General features: G+C 40.0%; 1 protein-coding gene across 1 annotated transcript in view; it reads right to left on the bottom strand.

Moving 5' to 3' along the window:
• Positions 1-958: 958 nt before the first annotated feature.
• Positions 959-24760, bottom strand: part of LOC116313629 (receptor-type tyrosine-protein phosphatase R) — a gene marked incomplete at its 5' end in the record, with an annotated part of 34804 nt that continues 11002 nt past the window's right edge. The window contains 14 exons of the mRNA XM_039601346.1: positions 959-5218; positions 5635-5748; positions 5831-5988; positions 6072-6182; positions 6356-6493; positions 7944-8023; positions 9477-9561; positions 9887-10076; positions 14669-14809; positions 15025-15146; positions 15706-15828; positions 19122-19229; positions 20043-20192; positions 20267-20380. Of these exons, the coding sequence (XP_039457280.1) occupies positions 5125-5218; positions 5635-5748; positions 5831-5988; positions 6072-6182; positions 6356-6493; positions 7944-8023; positions 9477-9561; positions 9887-10076; positions 14669-14809; positions 15025-15146; positions 15706-15828; positions 19122-19229; positions 20043-20192; positions 20267-20380 (1728 nt within the window). The remainder of the gene's footprint in view (positions 5219-5634; positions 5749-5830; positions 5989-6071; positions 6183-6355; positions 6494-7943; positions 8024-9476; positions 9562-9886; positions 10077-14668; positions 14810-15024; positions 15147-15705; positions 15829-19121; positions 19230-20042; positions 20193-20266; positions 20381-24760) is intronic.

Genomic DNA, 24760 nt, shown 5'->3' with positions numbered 1-24760 from the left:
CATACACTAATTAGCATCAAGTGTACTCTGACTGATCTGTAATGCCCACACAAAAGAAGTTTAAAGGGACCGTAATGTTATTTATATATTGTTTTTAACTGTACAATTAAAAAATGATCTTTGAGTAAATGCACATATACAACTCATAGCAGAATTGGTAAAGCTTAAAAAAGTAGTATTCCAATGCATGTATTCATGAAAAGAAGTTAATACCACATGAATCAATGTGCAAGAGAGACCGAAGATTTAAATTAAAACAGCTTTGAACCACTGGGCTAGAAACTTTTCATTAGCTAAAATTGCTCAACAGGGTAATGTTTGCAAATGAGTAGAGTTTTTAATTAGGTATAATCTACACCAGCGGTCCCCAACCCCCAGTCCAGGAGTCGTTTGGTACCGGGCCGCGAGAGTTGAGGCTCGGGTGGGAAATTTATGGTTTTCAGGGTTTTTAATCGGTTTTTATCGTTATTTTTTATCGTTAACTCTGTTTCCCTGGGTCTTTTCACGTGTGTTATGAATAATTCTTCTTATTTTTGGTACCGGTACTGGTTTTATTTTGTTGTATTTATCGGCGACACCTTAAAGGCCGGTCCATCAAAATATTGTCAGACATAAACCGGTCCGTGGTGCAAAAAGGTTGGGGACTGCTGATGTACACTAAAGAACAAATCCGTACATAACTGACAAGCTGACCGACTTTGGCTAGCTAAGACTAGTGAAAGATTTAGAACTTTAAAGTTATAGTGTGTACAATTTCCACCACTAGATGTCAGCAGATTGCAGATAGCAGTTCACCGAGTTCTGCTTTCTTACCTCTACCAATCAAGTGCATAATCCTAGCTACAGTGACTGTTAAAGGGCAAACAGGTTTTAGTCAGCCAAAAGACTTTAAAGTAGTGCTGTCAGCGTTAATCTCGTTAAAATGACGTTAACGTCATAACCACATTAACGCGGCAAATCTCCATTAGCGAGTTAGCGCGGATCATCCGTGTGTGGGGCTGCATGGTGTCAACGCATTAGCACGGTTAGCTCGTTAACGTGTTGACGCTGTCCAGCCCCACGCACAGGGCGATCCGCGGTAACTCGCTAACATAGATTTGCTGCATTAATGCGGTCATGGCGTTAACGTCATTTTAACGAGATTAACGCTGACAGCACTAGTTTAAACTGATTAAATTTAGACTGTAACCCATAATACCTGCGGGCAGCTGGCATGTTTCAAAAACTGTTTGTGTAAAAATACTTTTTGGACACACTATATTTCAATATTTGAATAATAGACATTATTGAATAAATCATGAAAAACAAATGGATATGGTCAATTAAATATTTTGTAGTATTTTTCATTTTTACCCCAGAAGCATCCCAAAAACTCTTGCCACCATTGATGTGCAGAGAGTGTACTCTGATAACAAAGTGACTCTGGACTGGATCCAGCTTGGAGAGTTTCCCTATTGTGTAATCTGTTTGTCTGCTGTTTACCTCAGCTGTCAATGCCGGATGAGAAGCATCCGCCTTAATTTATTAATGTGCTGAAACTGATTCATATACTAGCACAAGTTTAAAAATAGTCTCTGTGCCAACATAGTTAACTATGCATGTGAAAATGGTAAACAGCTTTTCAGGTGTATATGATTTAGCTTTATATTAAGTTTAAAATTTCAAAGTACAAGACAATGCTAGACTCCTGTATAAGATTGTAAATGCACACCTTAGCACTATTAAATGATTGTAAGTTTTAGTTTTGTTTGGTCCACATCCTCATAGTTTCTATTGTTGATTTCCTGGAATCAGCCAGAATAATCATCCAGTGCCGATGACTCAAAAACTTCTCTTTATTAACTAAAAATTAGCATTTATTTAATGTTATATATTATCATTATTTGCAAATTTCACTCTGTAGTTTCTGTATTAATTATGAGTCAAAAAATTAAAATTTAAGCTTGCAGCAGTTTCTAATGAAGTGACAGAAGAACATTCTCTAAATGGCTATACATTAGCATCGGAGTTCAAAAAAAAAAAAAAATTATAGTAAATTTTAAGATCTTCAGCAGAAAGTTGAATTCCTACAATAAACACTAAGAGCCCAGAAGCTGTAAATTTCATGTCAAAAAAATGAAATGAACTCTAGATTGTTTTCAATACGATGTGATTACAGTATAATAACTCTTTAAATATTTAGGGTCCCTTTAAGCTCCATCAACAGTCAACAACAATACAAGTACAGAACATGAACCACATCCTACTGTACACAATACTATGTCAGAGGCAGTGTGTGTTGTTGTGCCCGCTGCTGTAGAGGGCATGGAGGCTGGGCTGAACCCACTTTCACTTCAGTCAGTTCAAACAGAGAAAATTGTTTCACTACTGAAATATCCGGATTCGTCATCCAGTTCCTGAATTTGCTGAAGTGAACTGCGGGTTGATGATGGTCCCAGGAGGCACGTTGGACGTGCAGACAAAGAGACTCTGGTCCGAAGTCCCATGATTGTATCATAAGTAAAGAAGTAAATAAAAATATATTGTTACATAGAAAAAGTCTTTAAAGTTCCTCTTGTTTATTCTCCCTTAACGGTCTGATCCCAATGCTCCCAGTTATAGCAGCGAGATATGTGTTTTTGTGATGTGTACTTTGAAAAGATAACTGCCCACATTGGGTTTAATAGCACTTTAACATGTACTGTACATGGTTTTCCCATTGACACAGAGAGAATATTAGATGATAATGCCAGTGTTCTTTATTATTGACATTAGTGTTGAAACCTCTGATCTCTAACAGAAAACTGAAATAGATGTCTCAATATTGTTATTTTTGTTTCACATTGTGTTCAAAAATATGTAATTAGTCTATTGGCTCTTTAAAAAATAATTTGCTGACAAATATCAGAGTGGATACTTTTTCTTTATTCTCTTTAGCTGTAATTTGTTTTAAGGAAATTTAGAAATTACGGCTCCAACACAGAGAGAGGCTTAAACAAAACTAAGGTTTGAGGTTGTGTCAAGCTTGGATTTTCTGTCTCCAACAGAACAAAAGCCAATTTTTAATTCATGTCGAACATTTAATGATAATGAGATATGTAGCCCAAATAGCTACAGCTGACAGAGGACTGCTAAAGACATCAAAAACATGTAAAAACTGTATAAAAATAAAGTTATTATTACTTTGATACACCAAATAACATCCTCACTAGATAACATAATTTACAACAGCACATCGATGTGATGACTGCACCATATTTCACATTTTTGGTATAAAGCAATATATCACACAACAGGGAACATGTCAATGCTAGACTAGGTTAACTATATGGAGTGTAAACTCTGAGACCGAGCAGCACTAATTTCGTATTTGTGGCATCAGGAATGGCTTGTATTTTTTGACCCTGTTTTAGAAGGCCAAACTAAAATGGCAACACTCATTTTAGAGAAGACCTCTGTTGTCCTTTGCTACAGTCTTCTGTGTTCATTTGAACTGTGAATCATGCGAAGCTACCAAAGACCTTAAATAAAAATATAGAGCTTGAAGCAGCTATATCAAATCCCCTTCAATTAGGCAGGGTGCAAACTGCTGGGAGGATAGTGGAGGTGTTTCTGGGCCAAAGCTAAAATATGTTTTTTTTTTTTGTTCCTTTACACTCCCTGTGCTCTTCAGCAATCACAACCTGGTTTAATTATAGATCAAATATATGAGTTTTGACCTTTAATTTAACAATTAAAAACACTACTTGTGAGATACCTTGTAAGCCACCATCTTCCATTTCCCTATGTATTTTCATTTGTTTATTTATTTATTTAATGTATTATTCATTGGTCTTTCTAAGTGTGAACATAAAGGTGGTTAAGAAAAATAATTATTTCTTTTGCACTGTAAATTACAGCTACCATATTACCTAGACTTGGCATTGCTGCCAGAACTTCTCTGGAGCTGTACTTGATGAATATTACATAAACTACTGTTAACATCACTATACAAGCTTAGCTTAGCAGCAAAATATTAGATTTAATTGGTTAAACAAAAATATTGTATTAGGATAATGCACTACTAGTTATAGCATGAGTTAAGTGGTTAGTATATATTTATCAACATTAAAGCAATAAAACTACTGGAGCTATAATTAGCCACTAATTGCTTTGCTGTACTACAAGAACTATAGCTTAGCGGAAGATTAGCATCAATCTGGTTTGTTAGCTTTTAGCATGTTGCTAAAGGTAACCCCATTTGGGACCTCAGCAAAAGCTGGGAAACTTAAAGAAACAAAAATGTAAGAGTTGCTGTTGCCCCATGGGCAACCGTTGATAAAAGAATTAATTTGTTAGCTGTCTATCCATTAGCTTACATAACTACCAATGTCAGTTGTTAATGTATCTGAACCTAGCATTAGCCCTATTGATGTCAATCTAGTTTGTGTGTTTGGCATCTCTGAGAAGTTTGATGTGCAATAGTTTAATAAGTCAATGAGATTGTGAAAAAACATTTAAAAAAAACCCACCACTAAATAACAGGTTAAAAAAGGAGCATTTGAACCTTGTCTTAACCTAAGTGTAGGAAGTGCACTGTGACTAAATCAGAGAGTAATAAACAGCATGCTGAGGTCACAAACAGGGCTGTAAGTGTTGGTTCAACAGTACTAGAATAGTTTAACCAATGGTGCAGCTAACAGTCATTTTTCAGTAGCCATTTTTATAAAAACACCACATTACAAAATAATGAAAATGCTAGAAGACACAAACACATTAGTGTTATTGAACAATGTACCATCAGTTTCAGTAAATTAAAGTTTTTAAGTCTCCATGACGAAAGAGACATTATGGGAGAGTCTGGTTAGTTAAAACTCGATCCAACAATCGGTTAGTTAAGTGAAGTGAAGTGGGCGGGTCCACAGAGTTTGATGAAAAAGGAAAGATGAAAAAATACATTCCATTCTTAATAATTTGCCTTTCCTTTTTCCTTGAGCAGATTCTTCCCAGAACAGTCCTGTTTGGTTGTCCATGCTGTCCATCAAATTCCAAGGCTTCCTCCAGAATTTCCCAGACTTAGAATTCCCAAACCACAGTTCACACCTGCAGAGGACTGTTTTAGCACACTTCCAGATTACACTTGTACCTTTGTCAGGTGGATAAACCTCACTGGCCAGTTTCTGCACATAGACGGGCTTCATATAGGCTCAAGGCATGATGGACAAACTCATACTGCTCACCTGTCTGGATCATACCTCCTCTACATAACGGAAGAGAGAGACAGAGTTAGGAATGAGAAGCAAAACTATTTGTTTAAAACATGCAATAGGGATGAATTTAGTGCTGGCAATAAACCATAATACACCATCTGACTCTAAAGTGTGGACAAAGTCAAATTTGCAATTTATGTATCTTATGTCACTTAACAATGATGGGTGACATGTTAAAAATCTCCAAAACAACTCCTGGTGAACTCAACAAATCAAAGTCATATTCGTCCAATCATTCAAGCTGTGTTATGATTACTAATAATTTAATTTAAATGAATTTGTATTGGATACATGCTTAAAAGGTCCTCAATGAGGGCTTTAGCAACCACAAAGAGGATTGTTTTAATCATGGAAGTGAGGACCCGCAGGTCATCAGTAAAAACCTGCAGCAGTACACGTGTGTTACCTGTCGGCTCGGAGCTGGCAGGTGATGCCCAGTACATCCACCACTCCTTCCAGCTGTAGCTGCCGGCAGCCTATCGTCGTAGCGATGAAGCATCCCGTTCGCCCAATCCCAGCACTGCGATCAAACAAGCAGGGAGTCATTTAATAATTATTTATTAGTAACAGAACTGTCACGCTGTCATTCAGTCTATCAGTACCTGCAGTGGACGATAACTGGTCCCACGGTGGTGGCGGCCCGTCTGTCCGTCTCCACGTCAGCCATCAGCTGCAGCAGCGGCAGTGCTGAGTCCGGGGTTTTGTGGTCAGGCCATGATGTGTACCAGTAATGCTGCAAAGAGCGGGTTTGGTTCCCACACTGCATACATGAAAACATACATGACGTATTAGTTCTGATTCTCAGCTCTGATGAGAACACGTTCCCTGCTGTGCAACGTGTACCTTGAGCGTGAGGCTGCGAGTGGTGTAGTGTTCGCACTCTCTGATGCTGTTCACCAACACTTCTACCTTCCCATAGATGCCTCTTTTCTCCGGCCAGTACAGAACACACTTCTACAGAGGCAGGCACAAAGACGGCATTCATTAACTTCAGCTCACTTTTACTCCTGCTGAGCACTTTCCAGATCACTCCATTTTTGTTACTATACACTCAGCGCCCACAACACACTACCATGCCATTAAGAATGTGCTCTTTCTTCCACAGTCTTTGCTTTTTAGATTCTTACCTCATTCTTCTCCTTCAGTTTGGTTATCATGACAATAACTGGTGACTCCTCTTGCCAGGCCATTTGCCAGAAGTCATTCACCGTGTTCACCATAGGACCCTGAGTGGCGATGTACGCCTTATCGTCCCCCAAGTAACCCTGCAGAATGAACCAATCACACAGCAGGGTCAGCATCATTCACAGAATGATGAATGTATTCCTCCACCAGGGTCTATCAGCAGCATTAGTTAAAATCTACCAGGATTTCCCAAAACTTCATGAAGACGCACAAAGAAAGAACCTGTTATATTTTGGAATACGTTCTTAAAAACGTAGAAAAATACTTGACCCATTTGTCTACATTTAAACCATTTTTACACAAAGAAAAACGGCACGAAAATGTTAGAACTGTAGATTAGCCTAAGCTAAAGAAATAAAGAACTTTAAATTAGTTATTCAGCTGATCCATTCGCTCGTATTCACCATTAAACAGCAGGTTAAATCTTTCATGGCTGTATGTGAGCTAGTTTAATTGAACAGTGATTCAGTGTTCTCTCGCTGGCATGGCCTTTAAGGCATTTATGAATAAAAACTCGTTTTATTTCAGGGAGCTCCTGCTGCTGTCGGTTTTTAACCGACATAACTGATAACTGGATCAGGATGTGGCCAGTTCCAAACTATCACAATACTTTAGCTTGAGCTAAATGTGTGCAGAGAGCAAAAAATGGTGATGGTGTGTTAATGACTCCAGGTGACATAATAAAACAAACAAACAGTAAGACCCTGCCAAGCTGAACTTCAAAAAAAAAAAATAATTCATTTCTAAGCTTCAAATAAAAAAAAAAAGTGCTGTGTTTCATTTCATAATCGCTGTTATTTTCATGTAATTGATGTGCTTACTTATTCTGGATGAATAAGATTTTTGGTGTGTGTGTGTGTGTGTGTGTGTGTGTGTGTGTGCGGAGTAGGACAAAGAAATTAAACAGCCTCGGTTGTCTCATGAGGTCCGCCAGTTTAAACTGTTTCAGTGGTGTTTCCTGACAGGAAGACCGTCTATTGTTTGGAAGTCTGAGAGCGACATTACAAACTTCTACAGGCAAATACTTTCACTGTGTAGTTCGATGAGGAGCCAGAAGAAAAAGAAAAGGCTGTTTACATTCCAGATGAGTGATAACGACAGCCTGCTTGCTGTTTTTTCTCAGGTTTAGAGAAGATTTAACAAAACAAATGTCATCATTAACTGGACTGAAAAGTTTTTCAAAACCTGAGTAAGTACTAAAATGTCTCCCAGAATAAACACAGCAGCCGAGAGCTAGAACAAAAAACAGGAAATACAAATAAGCCAAGCAAAAAATAAATAAATAATACTCAGAGTACAATTTGTTGTTACGCAACTGATCTACAGAAAGAACATGAAAATACAGATGAAGTCGATCAAAACAACACAGACACAGCAAAGAAAACACAAAAAGCTAAATGTCTGGAAAATAATGAATAGAATTTTTTTTAAGAATAGAAAAAGGAAAATTAATGAAAAAAAACAAGTGTGTTAAGTATTAGTTCATAAATCGATTGCTTGGACTGCAGGGCAGTTTGTGCTGTTACCCACCCGTATGTAGTTAGCATTGATGTAGGTGCTCAGCAGGTCGTTGGAGCTCTTTGACTTTAGGATCACTCTGGAATGATGATCTAGGAAACATACCAAGGACAGGAGATGAGGACACAAGGAAAGGTACAAAGGAGAAAACTAACGAGAAAAGTTTAAATTAGGCTCAAAAACATGCTGAGGAAAAGCATTTGTTTTTGTTTTTTAAACTCCTGCCAACTAGTTTTTAACCTGCTTTGCATTCTTTGACTTGTTTGCGTGCCCATTTTAGACTGACTTGACCTGAATGTAATCTTCTATAGGCCACAGTAGATTAGTTGAGGCTGGCTCAAAAAGCCTCAGGTCTGTCTCTTCCTACAGACCCGTAGAATGTTTATAGCCCTATACAAAAACAGCTTTGGTCCTAAATTCAAACAGTTTAAATAACTTTCTGCTGTTTGCATTATTCTAATTTGCGACATCCCATTTATGGTAAAACTGAGTTTAGTGCCCGGCCCAGACGGTTCTGTAGGGAAGTCAGTCAGTACATCGGCCCCCTCGCTAATAACATCAAATCAGCTGCTAAAAACCTCAGGATCACTTTTAATCAGCACCTGAATTTTGAAACTCATGTCTCAAAGTTTACCTAGTCTTGTTTCCTTCATCTGAGAAATATTGTGTAAATCAAACTTTTACTGTCAGTCAATCATCCTGAACTTTTAGTACTTTAATTTTCTCCCATCTGGATTATTGCAATTCACTTTTCATATGCATCACTTCTAACACCTTATCAATGCAGCTGACCTCTCCAATCACCTAACCAGGGTCTTCTAAGTGTCCCTCGCTCTCATATTAAAACCAGAGGTGGCCGTTCTTTTAAGGCTGTAGCTCCCAAACTGTGGAACCGCCTTCTTCAGCCTATAAGGTCACCTGACTCTGTTATTTGTTTGAAATGTCGGCTAAAAACTTATTTTTAGGTTAAAGCTGAGGCTTCAGTATAGTCCTAAACAAGCCAATATATGATGACAGTGGATATCTACCTATAACATCTAGGGTTGGTAGAGTCCTATTGCAGGTTATGTTTTAACGTTTGGAGCACATTTAAGAACAACACAGAATGTGGAACAGAGGAAAGTCTCTGATTGACAGCAGCTCTAGGTGAGCATTCCTTTCCCTTGATTGGTCGGAAGGAAGGAACAGTGCTGTATTGATAACCCCGCCCTCCTCCCAAAGCACGGCTGCACAAACCAAAAATATTGTGTGTGTGCGTGTGTGTGTGTGTGTGTGTGTGTGTGTGTGTGTGTGTGTTACATAATGTCTTAATCAGGATAAGTGCCTGGCCGACAGTGTGAGAACAAACTGTGCTCAGAGGAAAATGTATTGTTCTGTCTGCTCATGGGGAAGAGGGAGGTGCGATAATAGCTGTCCTTGCGGTTGTTGGCCTTTGACACTAAGCCCCGCCTACATAATAAAACAACTTCCTGGTTCAACAGGAAATCAGAGACTGGGATTGTTTTGGAAGTATTTCTGCTCCATAGCAACACTGAGAATACTCACTGGGCAATATGGTCTTATATCTGTTCTTGGTCCCATGATTCGGAATATCCAGCTCCTTGGGATCTATGAAGTTCATTGGGATTTCCTGAGATTAGAGGAAGACAATTTTCAGTTTTATGGCACATTTCTTACCCAGATTAAAACACAATGCACTTTACATGAGTATTATTTCAACTTGACTCGGTTAGTTAATGATCTATGTAAATGAAGAAAATGCAATGCCTTTCTCTTCTCATTACAGGAAACTGCCACAGATTTTCTCACATAGAGCACCAAAATTCATTATAAAGCTGTTCCATCGATGAACTTGAGGGCATTATGAAAGACTGCATTACTGCATGTAAATCAGCCCTTCAACATTTCAGTGTGTCCCATCAGAAACCCAACCAAAGGATGAAATTCGGGCTCACAGCAAACTCGGCGTGCAGCTTGTGGGTGTTGTTAACGATGTCGCGCAGCTGTTGTCGGGTGAGCGGCCGGCCAGCCGACAGCAGGTACTCCCTGGCCGCTGCCTCCCTGGGGGTTACCACGGCGACGTTAAGGGGCTCCACAGCGCCGAGAGCAGACATGTCCAACACCAGGGAGACATTAGAGCCACGTCTGCAGAGGAAGGATGGGAGGGAAGAGACAAAGACAGCTTTTGTTAAAAATGGAAGGGCTGATCACGCGAACGAGTTCCCTTCCTTCCTACATTTTTATTGCACTTCACTGGTTTGCTGGTTGAGTTTCAGTTTGGGTTGGTCAATTTTAAGGTTTCTCCTGACTCAGAGTTTTGATAAACAAAAATCCCCCTTAATGCTTCAGACAATAATTTAACACAAAGAAAAATCAAAACTGGTTGAAAACAATTTGTTTACTTTATTTTACAACAGCAGTGATTTAACCTCGGCTCTTACTAAAACCTCTGTTTGGTCTGACAAACTCTTGCTTTCATAAGGAGACGACGCTCTTCCAGCTGATAACAAACCACCTAACCCAACATCAAAGAAGTCATCGTGTTCAAAATGGTTTGCTCCATCTGACAAATCACTCACTTTAAAAGCTCAGTCTCATTCCTCCTGTACATCTTCAAACCAAAAATTCTGCTTTAAAATAATTAATTGCTGTTCACTGCATACCGCCATCATGACTCCACACAATCTGGTTTTACGTACGTAGGGGAAACCACCGCCAACCTCAGCAGGATATATGGTTCAAAGAAGGATTCATCACTTCTGGGGCTCAAACCCAGTCACAGACAGTCTTTTTGATGAACTGTTACCTTCCCATTATAACAAAAATATAGTCAATTATTTTACGTTCAGGGAATCTGATCTGTCTGGCGACTGACCATTTGCCAATTACAAAGTAATGCAATGACCCATTCCTGCAGTCTTGCTAATCAACAGCTAGCCAAGAAATGTTAGCTTATTCGCTAACATTCAAGTCAAGTGCCAAGTGAACTCTGAATTATACATCGGGGAAACCAAACAACTTCTGCTTAAGCAGATGGTACAACAGGACATCGAAGTCAGTTATGACAAGATGAGGATGTGCACATGGTGGACTTGAAGGAGCACTGGGCTGACTGGGCTGACAAGGACGTCCATTTTTATGAAAAGGTGACATCTCTGAACCAATGAGGGGACCTAATGGTCACAGCAACCAAAAAAGCTGGGGCTGCAGCCATCTCCCTCACAGTTTGCATGTCAATTGTTTATGAAGTGGCGCTTGTGGCTCATGGTCAGGCACTGGAGCTGGTTTCAGTTGTTATGCAGCTTTATGGTTTATAATGTAGGGAAACACGCAGTCAGCTGACTGAAAAAGTTACTTTGATGAGTGATTAAATATTTCTTCCCGGATGAAAACGCAGCATCCAGATGAACAGACAAACATCCATCTATTGACATCAAAGTCTGGTTTTATAAGACTCTTTAAAACATTATTTTTTAATAATTCATGATTACCTGATGAACCTTTTCAATTCAAACTGGAACTTTTCATACTTTGTGTACTTTGGTTTTACTTGCAGATCTCTGGTTGTTGCTTTCTTGATATTAACTACATGCTGCATGTGTTCTTCTGTCTAAAACATGGAGCGATGCCCTCCTGTCCAGCGCAGAAATATCTGGCTAAATAACCAATGCATTTTACGTTATGCAAGAATCTTGTAATAATCCCTAAATAAACAAAGGAAATTCTTTATTGACAGCAGATTAATGACCAACACAAACTTCATGTTGAAAGAGTAGAGCTGCTGAGCTGAACTCTGACATTTTCTGTCACAAAAGTGTCGGAACAAAAGGCCGAGAGGTACAGAAGACAAGGTGTGCTTTGATGGGGTTCATGTGGGTGGACTCTCTTCGTCTGGCTACGTGTCGGCCAGTTTCCTCTCCAGGATGCTGCTACTTCCAATTTGTCTGATTGGCGATTGGCTGCCATCCAGAGTGGACAACGCACACACAGACACACAAGTGAGACACAGACACAGAGAAAAACATCCTGTTCTCACTCAGAGCCCGAAATCTTCCTTCCTTTTCTTACCTTAAGGAACACTGTGCGTTTAATTACCTCGCTCTGATGTAACCACAACAAAATGGCCTCCGAGGTCTGACTGTGATTTAGCGGAAGACTTAGGAGCAGCAGATAAAGCCCTAAGTGCTCAACGTCAAGCTGAGGCGCGCAAAGATGTTTTCTTTTCAGTTATGAAACTACTTAAGGGGGAAATGAGCCTCAGCCAAGTTTGAAGGAACTCAGAAGGCGACAGCAACTGTATGAAAATGTAAGTCGGCGTTCTCTCAACACGTCTGACTTAGAAAAATGAGGTCAAACTAATTTACTCAACCAAATCCAAGCGTCTCACGACTAAATGTGTCTTATGTAACTAATGTGCCGAAGGGTGACTTTTTAAGGCAAAAACAGATGATGATATCATCATATTACTGACACAATATAATGATAAAAACCTCCAAAGATGTGAGATAAACTTTAGGCACGCCTGCCAATGTTTGCCAAGCTTTTACTCTTTTAAGGTTTGTATTAAGATATTTATGATATCTAACAAAGGGACAAATTGTTGAAAAGAGTGAGTCAGTTTAAGTAAGTGTACACGTTATATGGCACAGGTTGGGAACACAAGAAGAAGACCAAAACTTCACCAGGACCACGGATTCACAATCCTATCGCTTTAAATTTATTAGTAATCTGATAATTCGAAGGTAAGGTGGCAAATTCTTTCCACTCGAGGTGATTCATATTAAACGCCTGTCCACGCAGAAAGTGATTTAGTTGTTGGAGAACGCTTCGAGGTTATCCGCTAGCAGGCATGCCACGCTGCAGCTGAGGAGGTAATCAGCAGGACTCTTTGGTCCCACTCAGAGTTGATAAATTCTGTAATTCGGGATCTCCCAACTTCACCTCCACAGCATTTAGTTTGTTTACAAGGCTCAGAGTTTCAGATACTTCACATCAGACAGGCCAAGGAATCTGATTTAGTGGAGAAGTAACCAGTGAAACTCCAGAGCCTACTCCTGCCTTGCCAAATATATCACACTCCACTCGGGAGAGAAGTCTGCATTATGAAGTTGAAGGTGTCATTAATCACAGCTTTGTCAGCCAGAAGAATCTCCACTGTAAGCTGAAAATGACTTGATTAGGTCTAAGGAAAGAAAACATCATAGTTTGGGTTAAAGACGCCCTGTATAATCAGGAACTAGCCCTTTATCAACTCCATCAGACCCAGACAGCTCCTGGAGCGAGGTCTCGGTGCACACACAGGATGAACTGAGGGGACAAAGAGGGGTCGTTTTAAACTTTCAACTCGAGACCAAGAATAAAAATGCGTTCATAAGAATCCATTTATGACTGTGGAAACCTGAACTAACAATACACACCCCACAGCTCCAAGCCTGACACAAGTGTGGAAGTGTGTCCGACGAGACTCCTCTATTCATATAAACACCAGCCTAAGGACCTGCTGAGTCCTCTCTGAGAGATATGAACACACACTCTGCAGACTGATTACAGAGGAAACTTACGTGACTGTCTAAATGCAAGCCTTAGGTACTGATAAACAGGCAGACAATAAATTAAAAGGGAAAAGCTGAACCCTTCACCCCTATAGCGAGGGGATCTCCTGGCTCCGCTCTGCGGTGCCCTCCAAAGCCACTTGTACCCTTAGAAGGAAGGGTTGCTGCAAATCACTTTTATCCTACGACAACATTTCTATCCTGATGGGAGCGGTCTCTTCCAGAATGATAACGCTTCCCTCCAAAGGCTACAAGGGCTCACTGAGTGGTTTGAGGAGGCTGAAGATGATGTGAATCACACACTATAGCTTTCAAAGTCAACAGATCTTAATCCAGTTCAATCCAAAATTTAACATCGCAGCTGTAGAGCAGCTAACACCATCAAAAGCCACAGTTTACAAAAGTGTTTGCATTTTATAATCAGGAAATAGACGGTACCCAGCTTCAAAGAGGTTTTTCTTCTTTTTGCACAGTTTGTGTCGAACTTGCCCAACACATTTCTTGTGCTTCCAAGGTTTTAGTAACAGCGAGAGTAAATGTTAAGACTCCATGAAATGAGAAGACTGAAAAAAATAAACTAATCATGGATTTAATGTTTTCACCACACTTTCCACCTTGTGTAAGCACATCTGTTCGAAGGCTCATCGTGAGCACGTACACAGCTCAACACCTGCCTGCTCCAACAATCACAGGTTAGAGGTTACGCTACTCCACACACACACACACACACACACACACACACACACACACACACACACACGGAGCGCGTTCTTCCACTCACAAACACTGTGAGCACTCATTAGATACATTTCCATCTGAATATTAAAAAAAACATACAGGCTTCATTGCCATTTGAAATTCAGTAGCTTTTTGATCTCACAATATTTTATAATTAAAAAATTCCCATTTTAATTTATCCAGATTCCAGCTGCTTTTACATCGGACTGTAGATATGTGTGAAATCGTACTGAACCTCTACTGAGCGCACGTCAGTGTGACAGTTACTACAGTTACTAGTCTGGTTTTATTTAAGGTGAAGTCTTTTTCAGGGACGGGCTCTCTTTTTTCAGTCCAAACCACATTCAGCACACGTCCAACAGCAGAGTTCAGGTCTTAAAGTGTGATGTTCATGTTTGGTACCCGTGTCGTTTCAACCTGACATTTAAATCCAGAAGAAATTCTTACCTTTCTTGAAGTCCTGCAGCTGGTTTCATCCTGAAGGGGGAGGGGCAGGGCTTCAGCTCGTTATTGGCTGTAACTGGGGTCACGCTGGGTGGGGGTGTGTGGTTCTTGCTACCAATAATTGGTACAGGTGTGGGGGCGGGGCTATGAGGAGAAAATAGAGTAAATTGAGCCTAGACTGATTAAAAACTATCAAAGCAGCAAGCTGTGGAGCTTCATAAGATCATTCCCATTATGAACACCTGCAGATTTTATGCAGCTGAGAAGTCCCGATTTTTAATCAGATTATCGCTTTATTAAAACTCAAACAGAAATGACCAAAGCATCATGGGAAAAAGTCTGTAGCGAAATAAAACAACCTTGGCAGAGGGACGACAGGTGGACCGAGGCGATGGCAGGCTGCGATTGGCTGTTGCTGGGGAATGGGTGTGGCTACAGCAGGCAGGAGCTCAGCTTGGACCATGCTTCCACACGTGATAACCTGAAACACACACACTCGTTAAGTTGCATTCCTGAGCCACCTGGCTGTTTTAAGCTGGGCATACACTGTGCAATTTTTTCAGTCGCGTTATTCAGTTCCTGCTCAAACTATACGATTGAATCCCAAGGGTTAGAAGCTTGTCGGTCACGATGCAGGGTCTCACACTATCCAGCCCGATGCCAAAGTTCTACAAGTTGTGCCTCCATCACTTGTGTCCAGATCACACGCTGCACTGCCCTGCTACTCCGTCGTTCTGCTTCCATTTCTGTTTGCGCGTTCGCATTGTGAGAGGCTGGGTTGACACCCTCACGAGGGCCGACAGGATTTCAAACAGGTTTGATTTTCTTGCGACCCTGCGATTGTTGATCGGGAGCTGGTCGTGAGGTGTTAATCGCTTCTCATTACCCCATGTATACTACACGATGCACGACACACGATTAAGGCCAAACTCGGGCCGATCCCCAAAACGGTTGCACGACTGAAAAATCTGCTCAAAATGGGCCAAAAATCACAGAGTGTATGCCCAGCATTAGACAAGCACTGGGTTTGTGGTGGTGACCTTGGTGCCCTTTGACCTCTGGGCGGGGTCTGGAGGTCCTGTCGGGGTTAGATGGAGGTCAGGGGGCGGAGCTTTCAGCTGTCTGTCAGAAACCTGCACCTTCTCCTTCAGTCGGTACAAAACCTGGAGGAAAAAAAGAAAGAAAGATCAAGTTTGGATGCTGCAGAGCGTGAAGGATGGAGCTGGTTCCGATCAAGAACCTGAAAATGTTCTGATCCCAGATGTGAACATCCAGGATTTGCATGCTGGAAAAAGAAAGAAAAAAAAAAAACAAAAAACAAAAAAAACAGGAACCTCCTAGAAAATAAATACACTTAAAGATAAATGATGATGTCATTTATTTATTTACATTGTTGGTTTGTTGGTTTTTTAACATTGCACATTTTTAGTCTCTTCTCTTTTGTTCTTTTTTCTTTTAGGAGTAAAGACAGTTTTTTGTTTTACCTTCCTGTTGGCCATAATTATTTTATCAAGTTTTCCACTTCCTTTTTTCTTCTTACTTTGTGCTGGTTGACTGATTTTCTTATATATTCTCTGTTTACTGTGTTTAATTTATTTTATATAGTTTCTTACTTTTATATTTTTTTCAATTCTTTATTATATTAATATTATTATTTTTAAATATATATTTGGGTTGACTTGTGAATTATCTTCCCATTATTTTTTATTTTCTATTTATTGTATTCAAATATTGTTTTATTTTCCCCGCTGTGTTTCTTTTTCAAATACTGAAAGTGAAATTTGCATTCTTAGATTTTTAATATATTACAATTTAATTCTATTTTATGTTCATCCTTTTATGTTATTCTTATTTTAATGTATTTATTGTTTTGTTTCTTTTGAGGGTTCAATGGTGAGTTTCTGCTTGAATAGCAACAAAATTTGTCCAGAGGCAGGGCTGGACTGGGACAAAAAATCGGCCCGGGCATTTTGACTGGAGACCGGCCCACCAGGATAGAGATTGAAAATGTGACGTCAATCAGAGGTAAAACCGCAAAGGATTCTGGGAACTTGAGGCAAGAGGTACTAGCGCACGCAGGCTTTCAATTGAACTCAGTTACACAGCGATAAAAAGAAACACAAAAAATGGCAAGAAGCTGTTGTATTATTAACTGCAATAGCCGGTCGCATGACAGCCACTGGAAGCCGAGGGGTAAAGAGATCGTTTTTTTTTTTTTATCGGATTACGTGGTTGAAGAGAAATTTTTAAGCCATGTTTCTGAAGTAAGAGCCGACGGATGGTCTGGATATACCAAATATAACGTCCCAGAACACTCCAGCTCACATGTTAGTCTGCTCCAAGCATTCCCACAAAGGTGAGTCTTCTGTTGTAGTTAATATGTCATTTTTCTTAACATAACTGGTGATATAGGTTACAAGCAAGTCTGGCGCTGAACAGAAATTGTCGCGCTATGCTCCTTTATTTATTGTGCATAAATAGTGAATTGTCCTGACAGAATATTGCGTTTCGCTTCTGTTATTACCACGGTACATTGACAAAACATATACTTTTATTCACAGGATAAAACAGTTGTTTTGTATCACTAATTGTCCAGTGCGATTACAACATACAATATTATTGTCACTGCTACATTTCTGTAATGCGTACCAGAAATTATTTCCACTACTAATTAATTACCGTTGAGCTCAAAGGTTATATTAATAAACGGTTAACGAATGTGTATTTATGACGACGATTTGTGAGACTGGTAAACTTACCTTTGTTTGTACGATGGTCTTTCGTTCTACACGGTGCATTTCAAGGTCCTGTACCCATCCATCGGTAAACTGTACCTGGGCTTGTTGCAGTGACCTGAAGTTACTAAAAACTTCATGAGTGTATGCACTCACCCAAGAACCGTATAATTATAAATCTGAGTGTGGTGAAAGTTGGGCAGCACGCTATCGTCTTTTGTCCACTCTGTGTGCTCATAAGGGTCTGACCCTTTCACTCCTTTGATTTTTTTCCTTGTATCTTTTCTTTGCCTTTTCGTCGAGTCTGTCTTTGTACGGACCGGCATTGTTCTCCTTAGTTTTGTACCTTCCTTTTTTGTGCGGCAAAGAAAAACCAAGAAGGTATTGGAACCGGAGAATGAACGTTTTATGGTGCTGCAAATGCTTGCATTTGATGCGGTACTTGGATTGTTTTGCCTCGAATTCCCGGCATGCAATGCGCGAAAGTCACGTGATCTGTCAATCGCTATAGGAAAAACCTTAAATTAAGACCAAGAACACTAGAGGTGAGACATGATCATTAATTAATATTAAAATTAATAAATGACAGATTTAGTGATATTTTCATAAACACCTCCTTTCCTTTTTTTGTTCTCCATTTTCTTTAGTTCGTCTATAAGATTGCTAAACAAGGGGGAAGGTGCATCCGGCCTCCTCGGCTGTAATTGGTCCAGCCCAGAGTCGATCATGACCAATTGGCCAATCCAGCACATTTCATTATATATACCCTTCCAAAAAAAAAAAAAAAAAAAAAAAAATCCATCGGCCCATAAAAACAAAAAATCGCCAGCGGCCCACCGGGCAAATGCCCGGTATGCCCGATGGCCAGTCCAGCTATGTCCAGAGGAAAGAAACATTTTTTCTTTCTTTTTTGTTTTTAAATAAAATATTTTAACAGGTTTTAATTCCGGGGGTTTTTTTTCTGTTTTTGTTCTGTTTAGATCTGACATAAATCTGCTAAACCTGTGAATATTGGAACATTGTAGAAAAGGAAAAGGAGAAAAAAAGGAGAATTTAACAGAATACAAAGAGGCCGAGGCATGCGGAGGTTTGTGTGTGCAGGTGCTCCTTCATGTGGACAAGATGTGACGCTGCAACTTTTAAATATTAGTGACTATTTTGTGTTTGCTTTAAAAATTATTTGTTGTTCATATTCATATGATTATGAGATTTTATTTGTTTCTTCTTTCTATTTGGGGTCTATTAATATTTTTTTGCCATTCTAAAAAGATCTATTAATTTACATTTTTGTTTGTTTGTTTTTTATAACTTTTTATTTTCTTTTTGTATTTTGGGGAGTGACTTTGTAATCTTATTTAATATTTTTTATTAAGTTTTGTTTGACTCTTTTGTTTGTAATTTTTTCAAAATGTAATTATTCATGAATTTGTTTTCTTTCTTTCTTTCTTCTTGGAGAATTCATTTATGTTTATTTACTTGAAGGCTTCATATGTTCTTCAGTAACTCTCTGACCTAATTACATGTAAGTCAAAGTGCTTGAAGGAGATCTTGTTAACTGGTTGATTGGATTTTCTGATGTGGCAGCTGAGGATTGTGAATCCAGATTTTTCTTTTTGGTGCGGCAACATCAACTAATTAGATTAGCAAATCTTCTTTCACTGTGGGATATATAGGACGAGTTTTTAAAACAAACACACAAAAAACAAAAAACACACATTTACCATCAAGCAGGTGATGACGATGACGAATACAGTGAAGAAGAGGACGACAGCATAAAAGTCTTCTCTGCTCCACACGTGGTCCCTCTGCTCGCCCTGAAGGACGTTTTTCTACAGAGGAAACGAAATTTAAAATCCAGTTTGTGATCATCTGTTCAGGATTTGCTTTATGACCTCCTCGTGGTCTGTGTTAGGCTATGAAGGTGGGAGGCGGATCTGAAGACGTTTTTCAGTCCATCATGATCTAATATTTCCCAACAGGCCTGCATCTGCCAGCTCGTACTTCCTGAGAATATTCGATTTCAAAAACCTTCCACAAAATTATTGAAGCTATTCCTCCAAAATATGTGAACACAGTTTTTGTTCTTCACAGCAATTTTACAGCGTTAAGCTGCATTTATACCTGACATTGACTTTGAAGCTTGTTAGATTTACAGACTCTGGTTTTGTTTTATATATTTTTGGTAGCACGTTTTCCAAAACAGTGGCTCAAGATTTTTGCACAGTACTTTAAAGATCACCATAAAGAAGATATTATAGGAGCTGCCATTCAGAATGTTGTCACTGCAGTTAGAAGTCTGGGAGCCTTTGATATTCAAAAACAGATTTTTGGTGGATTACTCCTTTAATGCAGCCTGATTTGTGGGCATCTGCTTCTCACTGACACCTGTGAGAAGTTTCTGATTTGTTGCTGTAATATCACCACAGAAGAACTGCGTTAGTCACAGCTGCGACTGTGAGCGATAATATTAACTTAACGTATAAAGCTGCTCCGCTCCTCCTCTGGCTGATCGATGGCGCTTTAATAGTTCTATTAAACTTTCAAGAGCGGCGCTCTGGACTCTAATAATCTCAATCCATCCTCCCTGTCTGTCTCCATGGCAACTAATGGGGATGCTTAACTTGAAACACACATGCACACACCTCAGTGGAGACCTCGGTGATGCCAAAGTGTCCCAGGTGGCGATGAAGCACCCTGACGTTCAGTGATTGGATGACCTCCTCGGCGGGGCGGGGCTCGGAGATCCCCAGCCTATCGGAGGACACAAACAGCTCGATGCCATTCTTCTCCTCCTGTAAGAGATTTCTGTCAGTCAGGCAGTCAAGTGAACAGCGGATGAGCAGCGGGTGATCTACTGGCATCTTACATTCAGCTGGTTGATGTGGACGTGCCCCACAGGAACGCCCAGCGCCGCCGCTACACCTTCCCGAAACCACCGAAGAAGACTGACGTTCAGCCTTCTCACATCCACAGCCAGGTACTGAGAGAGAGAGGGAGAGAGAGAGATTACTTCCCCCAGTTTAGCCTTTCAGCTGATCTGTGTATTCTTAGGATAATTATGACACAAAAAAAATTAAAGCAATGCTCCATTTATTTAAAAGAAACTAAATTTTTGCATCATTCAGTAGGAATTCATAGCAGGCCAAAAATCAGCCTCAGCCATCACAGACTGCCTGATGTCTGCTGGATGCTGTTTCCAAACGTGTGCAATGCTTGAATTTGTTATAACTCTTCTGAAAGTCATGCGGTAAGGCCTAAACCGTACGCGTTTGTGTCTTTTAATGCAATCATCTCACCTAAAAAACCAAAAAACAACAAGAACAACAACAACAACAACAACAACAGAAAAAAACATAGCTGCCCTCTGCTTAGACGTATAATTATTGTACCAACAAACCATCTGAAGAATCTAGTTTTGGTGAGTAAAATTCTAGAAACTGTAAAACTATATTTTATGGACATATTTGCCTGATAACCCCAAAAGTCATAGCAGCCAAAAAACTCTACTGATCCAGCTGTGCTAGGCTAGTATATTAAATCTAGCCAAAAATATCAAACAGCAAATATCAAAAAAGTCATGCAAAAAACAAAAACGCCAACACTGGAGCTTTACAGTGAGTCCACGACCAGTCCAAGGCCTGAAGCCTGTCGGTTACATACTGTAACCCCAGGTTCTGAGAACACGGGTGCAGCCGTCTAACACAAAGAGACCAAAAACATGTCATGACAGTTTTGCACTGATGGGAGGACAACGTGAAGCAGGTGGGAAATTTGGCTCAATGCTTACGTACATGTGTAAAAAGGAAAATGTATGAGCTGTGAAAACTGTGTCTGATAGAATGAAGATCAGACTGATATATTAAATATTCCTTTATTGGGTGAGAAAATCATACCATGTCATAACTGCTTTAAGTCATACAGAATAGATATTAGAGCCTTAAACAGGCTGACTTCTGCTAAATGGGTCAAACTGGGCAGAAAGTATACAAACACATAACATCCTTATAGAATATGATGTAACACTATAGATCAACTTACCTCAGAATATATAAAGCATATAAACAATTACAGCAATATGATGCAACAAACACAGCAGTACTACTAATCACAAATACTCAAAGCTTCATAGAACTGAAACAAACATTTATTTTTAGCTCCATTCTGCTGCTGATACATACTTTAGGTTTCTGAATATTAAACTTGTTGCTGCCTTTCATAGTGTGTAACTTGAAGGCCCTGAGTACTTTCTCCCACGCTGAAAACACTGGAATGATAACATTATTTGAACATTACCTAATAAGACTGATTCAGGACAGACAATTAGTTATGTTAAACTTTCCTAGCAGTCCTTCACAAACAGGGAACAGTCTGTCTATTCTCTCCATCTGTCAGCTGCTGCTGGCTCTTCCTCCTCCTCTTCCTCACACACTGCTGAGTTTGTCCTGGTGGATCATCAGGGGTGCAAAGCCTCACAGATGATGTGCAGCAGTGGGTCCCTCAGTCTGTCCTCACTCTGGACACTTGCAGTTGTCACACATGGAAATCAAATGTGTGATAAGCTGCAGGATTCAAACACAAGTGTAACTTATAAATACATGTTCATACTTTTATTCCACAATCAGAGAGAAAGAAACAGAGAGAGAGTGCAGGACAGGCAGACAGGTGACAGTCTCAGGTGTACACACTGCTACAAAACAGCACAAGAGAAGGAGGATTTAGTGTTTGTGTTATTACGAGTGCTAAACAAGAAGAGTTCCCAGATGGTACAGTGGACACATGTGTGACTCCTGTGATTAAAGCATCTTTCTTTCAGCTTAACGAGTGAACCGTCAGCTCGTTCAAACACACGTTAAAGTCCGTTTGGCTCGACACCACCGAACAGAGGCAGCAATATAACATAGCTAACATTAACAGTGCAGTGAATCCTGCTTGTGCCGTCATATTCAGGACTGCAAACCGAGCAGCATCACTGACTTTCAGCTTGTTGTGTTTGTGGATATATGACTGACTTTAATTATCCATAAAATCATCACATTCTCTGTAAGATAAGGTCGACTATATTTTATGGATGGATGGATGGAGAGGCTTTAAAACCAAGTTAACGCTGAAAGTACAAACATCACTAATGTCACACAACTTTGCCGTCATGTGGCCAACAGTAATGTTTTAATGTTCTTCGTTATTAAACATTTGCACATAAATAAGTGACATCATATTCAGTACTTACTTTTGATAGTTCACTCTTCGGCCGCTCCCTTCTGCCGTATTTTGCGTCAAAATTATCCACACCCACCGCCGCGCTATGAATTGTGGGATATATGGGACCACGAAGCGTGCACCGGACCACGCTTGATATTTGGGGAAATCGACGGTGCATTTGGAGTATGCATTTGAAGTACACTTCGAATTGGGACAGCTGTCGTCGCGTGGCGGTGACGTAATCGCATTTAAAATGCGTACTTCAAGCGTGCAGACCCTGAATTGGGACACAGCCATGGTGTGTTTTTTCTGATCCAAAGACATCCACTCCGTTAAATCCCTTTGAGTGGCAATATGAGTAAGTTTATTAATTGTGTTTACCTTTAAGACAGGGTATATGACATTTTTGAAGTGATTTGGAAACGTTTGATGTGTTTTATATGTCCACATAAGTTCAACCCAAGCTAATGTTTATGTGACATTTCTTTATTCTGTATCATTTCAGTTTCACACTTTTTTGCATTAAATCCTGTCCAAATACAACACGCGCCTGTTCCTTGGAGGAAGTGATGCAAGAGAGAGTTTAGCTGGCTGTGAATCTCAATATAGGACACTGGGTCACATTGGGTGCAACAGTACAATAACAATAAAAAGCAAAAAAACAAACAAACAAAAAAATCTCAAAAAAACAAATCAATGAAAAGAATGACAGAACTGAACTGAAGATCAGTCCCGACTCCGACAAATAAAACTGGAAAAGAAAACCTAAATAATCACCATGCTGGATCTCCTGCCTCTCCTTACAGAGGAGAGATTTTTGTTCTGTGGCTTCTTCACCAAACAGATCAAATCCCTCCATCTCCCATCCTGTTATTTTATCTCTCTGTGCTCTCACCCTCCTCCTCCTGTTTGGCTTCTCTGGTTTACCCAAAAGCCTCTCAGCTTCCAGAAAAAGTGATATGACAGACGCTAATGAGTCACTGCAGTTTACTGCAATCTGTGTGCAGAGAGAGCCAACAGGAAGTGCTTCTTTGGATGAAGACTGACGAGTACACGGACAAACAGCTGTTTTGTTTAAGTCTCTCATTTCAAAGTAAACTTTATATTTAAGGGAAGTGAAGGTTCAGATTTATTGACTTTAAATCCACTTATCAAATCCAAATCCTCTCAGATCCCTCAGTGATCATCTCCAGTTGTAATCATTTGCAAACGTTACAGATAGATGCAGTCGACTCAGTTAACAGCAGTTTATAGAGGGAGCTTTAGTGGGCAGACCTGAGCTACTTCAGTAGGGACGGTGGGGCCGGCGGGGCTTTGTGTGCTGTGGATCAGTTTGACTATGCAGGCAAAAAAAAATACTGCTGTCTTTGTCATCTCACACCTGTGCTGAGACACTGCAGAGAGCGACAAGCTGAACGCACTCCTAACTGCTGCTGCCGCCCTAACATCACACTGTGCGTCCTTGTGTGTGTGCGTGCGTGCGTGCTTGTGTGTGTGTGTGTGTGTGCGCGCTTGTGTGTGTGCGCGCGCTTGTGTGTGTGTGCGCACTTGTGTGTGTGTGCGCACTTGTGTGTGTGTGCGCATGTGGGAGGTTGTTTACTAATGGCTACAACAACAACATGTTCTGCTGCCACTTAATTCAATATGAGGAACAAAAAGCAGAGGCACACAGCTGATGTTATTATCCAACTGCGTCTGGTTGCATCTCGTTCTGTTAAACAAACGTCTTAAACTGCTCGAGAGACACAAAAACACAAACACGTAACCCACTACTGCAGAACTGGACGCCACTAACCAACTGATGTCTGCTCTATGAAGGTGAGCAAACTGTGAAAAATACCAAAAACAGTTCAAATTAAAGCAGTTTGTTGTCAATGAGAAATTGAAACTCATTTAACTTTCACCAACTGACAAACCAAACCAGATGTTTAGTCATAGATGATAAAGAAAATTAGAAGCCTACGAAGCTCGAGTCACCACAAAAAAACAGAATCAACGATACAAAACAAACCTGTTTGTTTAAAAAATGTCAAAGAAACCACCATATTTATGCCTCAGAAATCAGCTTCACCTGCTGACAAACCAAAGTATTCAGTTTTCTGACGTGAATGGCTATGCAAAATGAAAAATCTCAGATTTAAGATGTTTAAACAGTAATCAA

The sequence above is a fragment of the Oreochromis aureus genome, linkage group 17 (assembly GCF_013358895.1).
Source record: "Oreochromis aureus strain Israel breed Guangdong linkage group 17, ZZ_aureus, whole genome shotgun sequence".
NCBI lineage: Eukaryota > Metazoa > Chordata > Actinopteri > Cichliformes > Cichlidae > Oreochromis > Oreochromis aureus.
The sequence above is the reverse complement of the archived record's forward strand: the minus strand, read 5'-3'. Positions and strand labels throughout refer to the sequence as shown.